The sequence below is a fragment of the Eremomyces bilateralis genome, assembly GCF_010015585.1.
Source record: "Eremomyces bilateralis CBS 781.70 unplaced genomic scaffold P152scaffold_36, whole genome shotgun sequence".
In the NCBI taxonomy this organism is placed as follows: Eukaryota; Fungi; Ascomycota; class Dothideomycetes; order Eremomycetales; family Eremomycetaceae; genus Eremomyces; species Eremomyces bilateralis.
The window spans coordinates 168,743-179,798 of record NW_022985102.1 but is presented as its reverse complement, the minus strand read 5'-3'; the positions used below and the strand labels follow the sequence as shown (position 1 = coordinate 179,798).

The window sequence follows — 11,056 nt, the reverse complement described above, 5'->3', positions numbered from 1 at the left end:
GTTGACCCCTACACCTGCCCCTATATCTTCCCCTATTCTATCTTATTCGTCTTTACCAGTCTCTGTTACTGTGCCTATTCCTATGGCTCGATCCCCTCTACAGCCTACTTGGCAACCTCCGTCGTTAGAAGAGTTCTTTACTGATATCGAACGTCGACGGCTTCAGCCTGTACTATATAACTGTAGTAACTTTGGCACAGTGACCAATTTTTTGGCAGAGACGGGGCAGGAAAATGACCCGATAGAACTGATGGAAGCACGGAATATGGCTCTCGCTACAAGGGGAGTGTATACTTCCTGCACTCCAACAATGGCATGGAATTATCACTTTGGAGATATGAATGATTTCTACGCCGAAAGATTTGCACAAGTCGGTGCTCAAAATTTTATTTCTAGGTCTCAGGATGTGCGCAGACAGCGTCCGAAGAGGGCTGCAGCAGAGAGGGCTTCAAATGCTTGGAAAGGACTTAGCCCGCACAAGAGACAGCGACGTCAGTAGAATATATGCTTTGACTCATAAATTGGACAAGACATCGAGATACGCTTCAAACTTCAGTCGAAGGAGCTAACAATAGTGATATATTAAATCTTAGTATAGGATTTGTTGATGAAGCTCAACTGACCTCCGAATTTGGTTAGATGAACTTTCTAGGTGATGAAATGGGTCACGTGAGGTCAGCCGAACCTTTTTCGAGGTCAGCCGAACTGTAGTCACGACAGTTGATGATGGATCAAGCTGATGCACGTGACTTAGAGCCACGTGTGTGTCACGTGTGGCTTCCACTCACGATGTTAATTAAATGTCTTCCTGAACAGCCAATTTGGTCGAAACCAGTTCTTCTCTGGGTTTGATCTAATTATGTTCATGGTGATATCCCCATAATTATGTGACTGGGAATGAAAGCCTTGAAAATATGAGCTTAAACGGAAACGTCTACCGCTAATGCCCAGGAACTTTCTCGGCCGATGCCTGCGAAATCCCAGCCACCAAACGTGAGCCAAAGGGAATGATCATGAAGGACGACAAATCACCCAGAAAGCTCAAGAGATCATTCAAGAACTGTGTTCATCAAAGTTGTTCACGAAAGTTGTTTACTGATAGCTCCAATATGAGTAATCTACCCCATTAACTAGCTTTGAGTGGTTGGCGAACATACTGGAGATCTTCCCTGACCTCGGATCTGCGAACTCTACGATCGCTCCACACTCCACACTCCACACCAGCTGTCAGCCATCTCAACCGAGCTCGGCAATGGAGTAAGACCGGCAATGGAGCAACCCCGGCAATGGGGCAACACCGCAGCAACGACAGTCTAAGTCAGCGCATACATTCTCATATTTCAGCGAGTTTGGATCTTCCATAATTTGCCGCTTTCTAATTATTATCGTCAAGTTTGGTTCTTCAAGTTTGGTCTCTAAGAAACCCTTCTCTGCCTCTATCAAGTGTGTTCAAGCTTTGTAGCTATCACCATGTCGTCCAATCAGAACAATGTCTACGTCCTTGGGGTGGGGATGTGTAAATTCCTCAAGCCCCGTCTTACCCGATTCTACACTGAGATGGCCTTCGAAGCCGGTGTAAAGGCCATGCTGGATGCTGGGGTCACCTATGACGATGTTCAGGCTGGTATTGGATGCTTCTGTGTCGGAGGTAAGTTCCTGCGAAGAAACCCGGTCTGACCGACTCGAAATTGACCGATTCAGACACCTGCCGTGCCCAGCGCTGCTTCTACCAGTTTGGAATGACGGGTATTCCCATGTATAACACCAACAACGCATGCGCAACCGGCTCCACAGGCTTGAACATGGCCCGCAACTTCGTGAAGGGCGGGATCCATGACTGCGTGCTGGTCATTGGTTTTGAGCAGATGCAACCGGGACCACTTGGTGGGAACGTGACGGGTGCGCCGAAAATGCCAAATTCGGGTGATCTGAGGATTAAGATGCTGTCGGAGACCCACGGCTTGAAGCAGGCGCCTCCAAACCCCCAACAATTCGGCAATGCCGGAGTGGAGTACATGGAGAAGTAAGTCAGCCTTTCGCCTATTCATAAAAAGATGGGAGACTGGGGGTTCGACGCGAATTTCCTTCCAGAGACATTATATATTGGACAAGTCCTGCTCAGTCTCACATATGCTGACCTTTTCCTATAGGTATGGAGCCACAGCCAGGGATTTCGCTGAGATCGCAAGAGTATCACATGAGCACTCGTCCCGAAACCCGTACGCGCAGTTCCAGGACGTGTACACGCTCGAGCAGATTGAGCAGTCACCGATGATCTACTACCCGATCACCAAGCTGCAATGCTCACCCACCTCCGACGGAGCTGGTGCCGCTGTTATTGTTTCCCAAAAATTCCTGGATGCCCGGCCGGAATTGAAGGCTCATGCCGTCCTGATGGCTGGCCAGTCCCTGGCAACCGACACTCCCGAGCACTACAATCGCTCCGCGATGTCTCTTGTCGGCTATGACATGACTGGCCGTGCTGCGAAGGCCGCGTTGAACGAAGCCAAGGTCTCTATCGACGATGTGAAGGTGGTTGAGTTGCACGACTGCTTCTCCACCAACGAATTGATCACTTTGGAAGGGCTAGGCCTCTGCGAGAAGGGTAAGGCCCACCACCTGGTCCGCAACGGAGACATCACCTACGGAGGCCGAGTCGTCGTCAACCCCTCCGGTGGACTGATCTCCAAGGGACACCCTCTCGGTGCCACCGGTCTTGCGCAGTGCGCCGAACTGACCTGGCAGTTGCGAGGATGGGCCAACAACGGTCGTCTCGTCAAGGACATCGACGTTGCGCTGCAACATAACCTGGGCTTGGGCGGCTGCGTCGTCATCACCGTCTACAAGCGTGCTGATGGCAAGAAGAACACCGATATTCCGATCGACGAGGCTACGATCGCGAAACGCAGCGGTCTTGGTTACAACCCGGCGACGGCAGCCAGATACATCACCCGGGCTCAGGCTGAGACTGTGATGAGCAAAAAGGCTCCTTGCGCATTTGCTACCGACAACACTATTGACCTGATCGAGGCACGATTGTAGAGTGCTGGAAAGCCGGTGCCTTACAGCGAAGAAGCCGTGAAGAAATTTAACGTCAAGACAATTTGAGAAGCGTCATTCAACTGTACATATTTAGTTTGATTGTTCGTCTGGAGAAATTCAAGCAATTTTTGCGACTGTCTTGCTGTGCAACCATGTCGGTTAATCCGATCTATTATTTATTTCCCCCAATTGGACAAGGATTGACACAAGAACTGAAGAACGAAACCAAGGAAACTCCACCGACCATTCTTATTCGGTGTCGACCGCAATGGATATTGGAGCCTTTGTGAAGCGAATCCTGCTCCAAGGACCAGTCTAGCTCATCCAGGTCGATGGAGTAACTGCTGCCACGCGAAAGCTACTACATAGTATGTACATCATACATGGGACCCCACTGCCCCATTGTCTATTTGGCATCACTTCTACGGAGCGAGCCGGTGTGGTGGAACTAGTTACAACCAGTCCACTGGCTCGCAAAGTGGCAGCATGAATCTCCATTTCGTTCTGTGGCTGTTGGGCGAACTGTGGAATCCGCCGATAGGGACATCGGGCCTGTTCCCGGGTTCGACAAGCATCGTAAGACAGGGTGGTCCGCCGTGCATCGAATGTCGACGCAATGCTGCTCCTGTCAACTGTCAATGTTCACACCCAAGAGTCAAGGATGATCTCAAATTCTCAATCCCCTTCAGTCTTCGGGTCACTAATGGCCCTACTCCGTAAAACGCTCCGATCACGGAATGGTGGCAGAAGGAGATGTCCAATCGCGGTATGAATTTAATACTGGGTGGCTACATGGGCCGATGCTCCCAGCCCCGATGAATGCAGTGGTCACTCCTGCGGTCCAACCTTCGACGTGCAGCATCTGGTCATATGGAACATTCCGTCGACCAGCTTCTAGAAATCTTCTAATTTGAGTTTGGCAAGGGTTAGAAGCTGGATGCTGGAGTAGGTGGTGTTTAACTTCCAAGACTGCATTGAGTCCAATCCCACGATAGCCTGCTCGCTCCGCGACTCATGCAGCAAAGCAATGCTGTCGAGAAATCCAAGAACGTACCACCAGGGTTGGTCCCACACATTTTATACCTAATTAATTGGGGACGAAAGGCTAATTCTACCATCGAATTGGGAAGGTTAAAAGTATGTCGCACTGAACCATAAAGAAATCCGTGTCGGTTTGCACAACCTCTATCTCGACTGTTATGGGCGTCAGGTGTGCCCGCTACTTTATTTGAAACTATTGCACGACATCTGGAAACTCCCTGATGGCTGGCTTATTGGCGCAGATTGCACAGGTGAATTCCATGCGACCTGGCAGTGTGGCCTTGGTGGCTATCCTTGCGGTGCGTACCCAGCCTTCCCTTTTCGCTCTCACAATGGAGCGGTGATGGTCTGAACGGCTTTATGCCTTGAACTCCTCGAAACGGCGCTTGGGATGGAGATGAAATCGCAAAAGAGAAGGATCTTGGAAAGCTTGGACTGACACGGAAGCTTGCAGTCGTTGATCTACTTGATCTCCAAAGCGATTTACAATGCCTACTTCCATCCGCTCGCCAAGTTCCCTGGACCCAGGTTTCGAAATGCGACCCCTTTCGTGCACCACTACAGAAACTTCCATGGCGACCTGGTGTTCGAATATGCCAAGCTTCATAAAAAATATGGGCCGGTTGTGCGGGTGGGTATCAATCTCTTGAGTTTCAATTCGCCTGGCGCCTGGCACGAGATATACGGGTATCGGAGTGGCCATCGATATTCCCAGATGGAAAAGGTTCGATGAAGGCCCGAATGTGTTGGTATTCTCCAGACACCTCAGTTGACGGACAGTAGGATCCCGATCAATATGAGAGACAACCTGGGAGAGATTGGAGCATTCTAAATGCACCAAGTCCTATGCATTCGCGGCTTCGAAAGCTGTTCAGTCCATCGTTCTCTGAAAAAAGCCTCAGGGGTCAGGAGCCAATGATAATGCGCTACGTTGACCTTCTGGTTATCCGACTGAAAGAGCGGGTAGGGCAGAAGGTCGACCTAGCGGCCTGGATGAACTATACCACTTTCGACGTCATCGGAGACCTTGCGTATGGCGAGTCGTTCGGGTGCCTTGAGAACGCCAATTTGCACCCATGGATCAAACTCACGTTCGACTTTCTTCGCGCAGTGGTGGTCGTCCAATGTCTTCGGCTGATCCCAGGGGCACTCTGGCTTCTGAACGCTGTTTTGCCGCCCAAGATCAAGAAAGGTAGGGATGACCATATCGCACTAACGACGGCGAAAGTCCAGAAACGAATCCACATGGAGACCTCACGACCGGACTTCATGGGCGAGATTTTAGAGACAATGGGAGATCCCGAAGGGTTGTCGGTTTCGGAGATGGAGGCGAATTCCGAGGTGCTTATTATCGCGGGCAGCGAAACTACCGCGACTCTGTTATCGGGATGCTTCTATTACCTGTTACGGACCCCGAGAGTCTATCGGAAATTGGTCAAGGAGATCCGTGGGACTTTCAAGAATGAAGCGGACATCAGCTACGATAACGTCAGCAAGTGTCGGTACATGACCGCTGTGCTGGAGGAGTCTCTGCGGATTTATCCCCCAATACCGACATCATTGGGTCGTGTGGTCCCTGGCGAAGGCGAGTACATCGACGGCATATGGATTCCTGGCGGAACGGTGGTGGGCGTTTCGCATTGGTATGTTTTCCCCTTTTGCGACAGGCAGCTGCTCCTCAGATTTATTTTGACTGATTGATCAAGGGCGTCGTACCATTCCGACACCAACTTCCGTGACCCATACGAGTTCGTGCCGGAGAGATTCCTCGGAGACGAGCGATACAAAAACGATCGCTTTGATGTTCTGCATCCGTTTAGCATGGGACCAAGGAATTGCATTGGAAAGAAGTAAGTGGTCCATCCCATAATTTCTCGTCTTCGTCGCAGATGGAGAGACTCCTTGCCGCAGAGATTGTCGTCGCTAGCCCCTTTCAGGACAAAATCATAGGACGATCAGGATCGACTTTTGGCAATCACTGACTTTCTTGGAAGCATCGCGTATCTAGAAATGAGGCTTATTGTTGCCCGCCTAATTTGGAACTTCGAATTCCAACTCCTGCCAGAGAGTGAAGATTGGAACGATCAGAAGGTCTATGTGCTGTGGGCGAAGGGACCGTTGCACGCAAAGATATCCCTGGCTCCCAGGGACGGAGTGAAGAATTGAAAAAAAGGGGAGCTGAACTTAGTGTGAATCCCGTAAATGGTTGTAACCCGATAGAGAAGCGTGAAGAGTGCAGGTGGAGGGAACCGAGATTGGGTACATACTCTTCCATATTACTTTTAGTCGGCGTTTGGAAATACGCCATGGATACCATACTCCGTACCAGTACCTATTCATGCCACAAGCCCATGGAGCTGCGGATTCACGGGCACGCGTGGCGTGAGTAGCAACAGACGGGAATAACTGCTGAAAGTGAGACGAACCACAACACTTTTAGCCTTAGCACCGTGTAATAGTACCAATACTGAATCATGTATGGAGTACTCCATCCTTACTACTATGTATTACCGGAATGCCCAAAGGCAGTAGCGCTCGAGTCTGGCTCTGTTCTGCCCTCCAGGCTCCAGCCGCCCAAGCCTCTATGGACTACATCGTAGGGCGACACGACGCAGCGCCTCCCAGCGGTCCCAAGGTTCAAATTCAATATGCTGTTAAATTAAACATGGACCCAACAGAGTATCGTCCAACACAAATCGGGACCGAAGTGATCTGATTTTCCGACTCAATCTTGTCAACCTAGAATAGCAACTAGAACGAAGATCAACAGCTCGAAAACGCCATCTTCTCAGCGTCTGATCTTCATCCCGAGGGCGACTGTGCGTGGAAAATTGAACGATGCCGGACTGGGCTAGACCTCGGGTCATTCCCGCTATGGAGCCTATGGAGACAGTGGAGTTAAAACTGGAGTAATTACGGTGCCACCAATGATCAACACACCCGTCAGGAAGAGGTACCTCGCAAGTCGCAGGGTTCGTATCTAGGGAAATTCCGCTCAAAAGGACCGACTGTTCACTGATGGGACCATACTATGTAAATCATCATCCATAAGGTGGGGAAAATATTGAATTCCCTTTCCGCTGCTCCAAACTCTGGGCGTACCTGTACCTCGAGTATTCAACGGTTTCCTCCTCGACGAAAAGGCTTCGCCATCAGGTAACGGATACAAGGTTAAGCCGCTACCGAAATGACATTTTCAGTTTGTCACCTGTCGGAAACTCGGAATGCCTTTGGTTTCTTCCGTCAAGTCCTGCACTCGTTACAGGTATACCCCATGTACTTGCAGGTTGATCACATATTAATACCCCCGGAATTCGACATGGTCGCTACTTTCCTGCACTGTGGACCGAAATCCGAAACATTTGCGATCCGTGTCAGATCCAAGACCCCCTCCAGCCCTCCTAAATCGTACTAGCTGGTAACAATTTCTCCAATATTCCTAGCTATTCCATTGGAGCATGGACGCGCTGCCAAGGGCCAAATGCTATGGACGCTGCATGCCTGGCCACGACTGAATCTTAGGGGCTAGGGCATATGGCGCCACTAGTGTATCCGGGGAAGTGGAGAGCAACCAACTACGCACTCTTCCCCAGACACCTCGAATGCTCAAAGTTCACTGGTAATGGTCGGGATACTCCGTACAGCGGCCTCTATTCTGCCTTGATCCTTACCCCCTCCCTGACACGACGTACCGCACCCAGAGGCCAGAATGCAGTATTGTATGGTCGAGTGCCCGAGGCGTTCATCCATACCAGCCCTGCCTCATGCTCGCCGCAAAACAGAGTCTGTGGGTGTAGTGGCTGCAATGGAGTAATAATGGTTCTCGTCCTCACCACCCCAGACGTTGACGGACCCTTGATAAATGATATACCTCCTAGCGGTGCCCACCTTAGTCCGATCGGATCTGACCTTGGATATCAATTCAATTTCCTATATGCAAACTCATCCGCGAGGCAACTTGTCTTAGGTGGAAACCCAAAAATGATTATGTCCCTTCGGAGCAATCTTCAACGTCTTCAAGAGTCTTGAGCCTGCATTGATTCACCATTGTTCTTTGAGTCTAGTCGATCATGTCACAACTACCGACACTCGATGTCGTCCTCAGCTGGCCAACTCCGGACTACGAGAACCCGCGCGATGTGCTCGATCCACTGGTTTGGGGAGTGGATATCACTTTGATAGTTCTGACCACGATATTCATCGTATGCCGGTTCTATTCACGAATCATAATCATTCGCAATGCGCTGGGAATGGACGATTGGACCATGTTAATGGCATATGTGAGTCCAGATATTGGTCCACATCGACGACCCCCCTGAAGCAAATGCTGACAGGATATCAGGTATGCGCGGTGGCAACTGCGATATTACATATAGTCGAGTTGGATGTGGGCGTTGGTCGACATCTCTACGACGTCAAGTTGGAATGGGTACCAACCATCGCCAAAATGGCTGTCGCCACACAAGTTTTGTTTGGCCCAACATCCGCGTTGACAAAGATCTCCGTCTGCTTGACATACCTCCGCATATTTCCATCCCGCACAAATTCACGGTTCAACTATGTCTGTATCGTCCTTTTGATTGCAACCGGACTCGCCTGGGCTCTACCGCCGATATTCCAATGTTGGTAAGAAGCAATCCGTCTGTACCGGTCACTGCCGGGACTGTGCGTATCCAAGTCTGACATTCTCTAGGCCTATTAAAGACGCTTGGGACTATTTCAAGGTCGACAGGAAATGCATGAATCTTGAGCCATTTAGTATTGCTATGACAGCCGTGAACGCCTTCACGGATTGTTTGGTCTTCCTCTGGCCGGTACATTATCTCTGGAAGGTCAAACTGAGCCTTAATAAGCGGGTTGGGCTGATCCTATCTTTCAGCCTAGGAGTCATGTCAGTAGTGCCAAATCATTCATTCCACCCGTTGCTGACTTGGTTTAGCGTCTGTATAGTGAGTATCGTTCGGATTGGATATATAGTTAAATATTTTGACACCTGGGACGTAACACGTACGTCAAAGGCCAACACTAGACCCCTTTCACACGACCTCGGCGCTGACCATACCATATAGACATCGGCACTATCATCTACGTAATTACCGACGTTGAAACTGGCCTCGGAATCATCTGCGGCTGCCTCCCCGGGATCCGTCCGGCTATGCGCAAATGCTTCCCCGGCCTCGTGCACTCCACCGACAATCGCAGTGGCGCACTGAATTCCCGTCGACACACGGATCTCACCTATGGCGGTCCTCTCTCGTCCCACCAGAGCCACCGGGCTGGATACCGGGACATCCATGTCACACGGGACGTGGAGATGAAGGCATCCCCAGCGCCAGTGAAGACGAGAACATTGGGGAATATAAGCGACGACGAGAGCCAGGAGTGGGTTTTCCGAACCGATATTCAAACCGATATTCGGACTGACATCCGTGGGCCTCACGGTCATGTGTCATGAGTTGCTTGCCCTTGGAAAATATTGTTTGAGGGCGTTTAGGTGCTTCGTTTTAGCGTCGTCAACTGTACAAAGGCGCGTGCTGTGGACTTGGGACGTGGCGGAAAACTTGGCGTTCCACCCAAGGGTTCTGATGAAAAGGCCCTCATGATCCGGGGAGAATCTAGGCTCCAGGATCTTTTCATGACCGACCAGGCAATCGTGTCGTCATGAGTTCACAGGACAAGTGGGAGTTGGTAGGTGACTTGAAGGATTCGATTGTACAGAGAGATCGCTGGCCTAGCACATCAAGCTGCAGGCCGGCGAAAAAATGTACATGAGCATCTTGGGTTGGACGAACTACTGATGATCCTGAATGGAACTTGGAATATTACCACTTGTAAATTTTAGACAACAATGCCTACCGATGAAGAACCGCTTCACATTGCCCTCATATTATTCCTGCAGATTCATAAAATGATTCCCCAAATCCTGGACGGGGTATGTCCGATACATACCAAATACTATGCTACAAAACAGAAACGAGTAGCTCCAAACAGCCAATGCCCAGTTTCTTTTGCAAGTAACTATGTATCATTACAATGGACCATCATACACGTATCAATGATGATTTGGTCATCTTGGCCCGGTTCATAAGATGGGGGTGAGTCTCCAGGATGGACGCGGATCAGTTTGACCTCTTTGATCAGGTCATTAGTAGACTGCACAAAGACCTCCTGGTAATCAGACGGCGTAAAGCCAAGTTTGAGGAATGTCTTTTTCCCTGCAGTTGTGGCAGTTAAGGCTAGGTCTTCCCATTAGCTAAAGTATTGTATATCTCACGATGGGTTCCACATACCAGAGTACAAGTAAGTTAGTAGTTAACTAGTACTTTAACCAACAACGGCCCAGCCATTGTCTTAGGCGACTTGGTCCACGTCTGCCATCACATACTGTGGAAAAGCGACTTTCTGCTTTGACCACCCCAGTTTTCGAACTTCTCGATATGGAAGCAGTGCAACCCGATTTTATATCCAGAAGCTGTTGACAACATGGCGCTAGCGTCTATTTCAGTCTCTTTGACTTTGCCAACGATCAACTGTTTCCAGTATGCTTGCTTAACTGGAAGGAAAATGACTGCCCCTACAGTTTCCATGTGAGATGACGGCTGTCCATCCCTCGACATAGCGTAAGCAAGGCAAGACTGAGGACATGCGCGTACCCAGCTTTGCAGCTGCTTGTAAGTCAAGGGCGCAGGGTACATGGACTGGTCTGAATGATATATGCCCTGGAGAATCGCATCGCTGATTGGCATACGCTCAACGCAAGTATCCGTTTGAATCATTTCCACTTCACATGGAGACTATTTTTCTGCACACTCGGCGGTGGAATGGATACTGGCTGTGAAGGCTGGGTGCAGACTCGAGGAAACCCTTCGGACAACAAGTAAACCGAGAAATACAGAAAAGAATTGGTACAGCTTCGATGCAAGTCCGTCAAAGAAAGCGTCTACCAAATGATTTTATTGAGAGAAAGCTAACG

General features: G+C 49.9%; 5 protein-coding genes across 5 annotated transcripts; 4 read left to right on the top strand and 1 right to left on the bottom strand.

Moving 5' to 3' along the window:
- P152DRAFT_222684 (uncharacterized protein) lies at window positions 1–819 on the top strand. The gene has a single exon (XM_033674501.1). The coding sequence runs from the start codon at window positions 83–85 to the stop codon at window positions 497–499; it is 417 nt and encodes a 138-aa protein (XP_033530082.1). The 5' UTR covers window positions 1–82; the 3' UTR covers window positions 500–819.
- A 651-nt stretch (window positions 820–1,470) lies between these two features.
- P152DRAFT_477357 (sterol carrier protein 2) lies at window positions 1,471–3,042 on the top strand (the record flags this gene model as incomplete). The annotated part of the gene is made up of 3 exons (XM_033681577.1): window positions 1,471–1,648; window positions 1,702–2,023; window positions 2,151–3,042. The coding sequence occupies 3 exons, from the start codon at window positions 1,471–1,473 to the stop codon at window positions 3,040–3,042; spliced, it is 1,392 nt and encodes a 463-aa protein (XP_033530081.1).
- A 1,143-nt stretch (window positions 3,043–4,185) lies between these two features.
- On the top strand, window positions 4,186–6,541 carry P152DRAFT_462596 (cytochrome P450). Its single transcript, XM_033680382.1, has 5 exons — window positions 4,186–4,382; window positions 4,538–4,807; window positions 4,867–5,726; window positions 5,790–5,933; window positions 6,078–6,541. Exons 1-5 carry the CDS (start codon window positions 4,305–4,307, stop codon window positions 6,247–6,249), a joined length of 1,524 nt encoding a protein of 507 aa, XP_033530080.1. The 5' UTR covers window positions 4,186–4,304; the 3' UTR covers window positions 6,250–6,541.
- Window positions 6,542–7,737: 1,196 nt separating this feature from the next.
- On the top strand, window positions 7,738–9,937 carry P152DRAFT_424960 (uncharacterized protein). Its single transcript, XM_033677227.1, has 5 exons — window positions 7,738–8,363; window positions 8,426–8,709; window positions 8,777–8,974; window positions 9,023–9,090; window positions 9,153–9,937. The coding sequence occupies exons 1-5, from the start codon at window positions 8,154–8,156 to the stop codon at window positions 9,536–9,538; spliced, it is 1,146 nt and encodes a 381-aa protein (XP_033530079.1). The 5' UTR covers window positions 7,738–8,153; the 3' UTR covers window positions 9,539–9,937.
- A 68-nt stretch (window positions 9,938–10,005) lies between these two features.
- On the bottom strand, window positions 10,006–11,025 carry P152DRAFT_462593 (uncharacterized protein). Its single transcript, XM_033680381.1, has 2 exons — window positions 10,374–11,025; window positions 10,006–10,319 (listed from the first exon to the last, which is right to left on the bottom strand). The coding sequence occupies exon 1, from the start codon at window positions 10,857–10,859 to the stop codon at window positions 10,461–10,463; it is 399 nt and encodes a 132-aa protein (XP_033530078.1). The 5' UTR covers window positions 10,860–11,025; the 3' UTR covers window positions 10,006–10,319; window positions 10,374–10,460.
- Window positions 11,026–11,056: the final 31 nt, after the last annotated feature.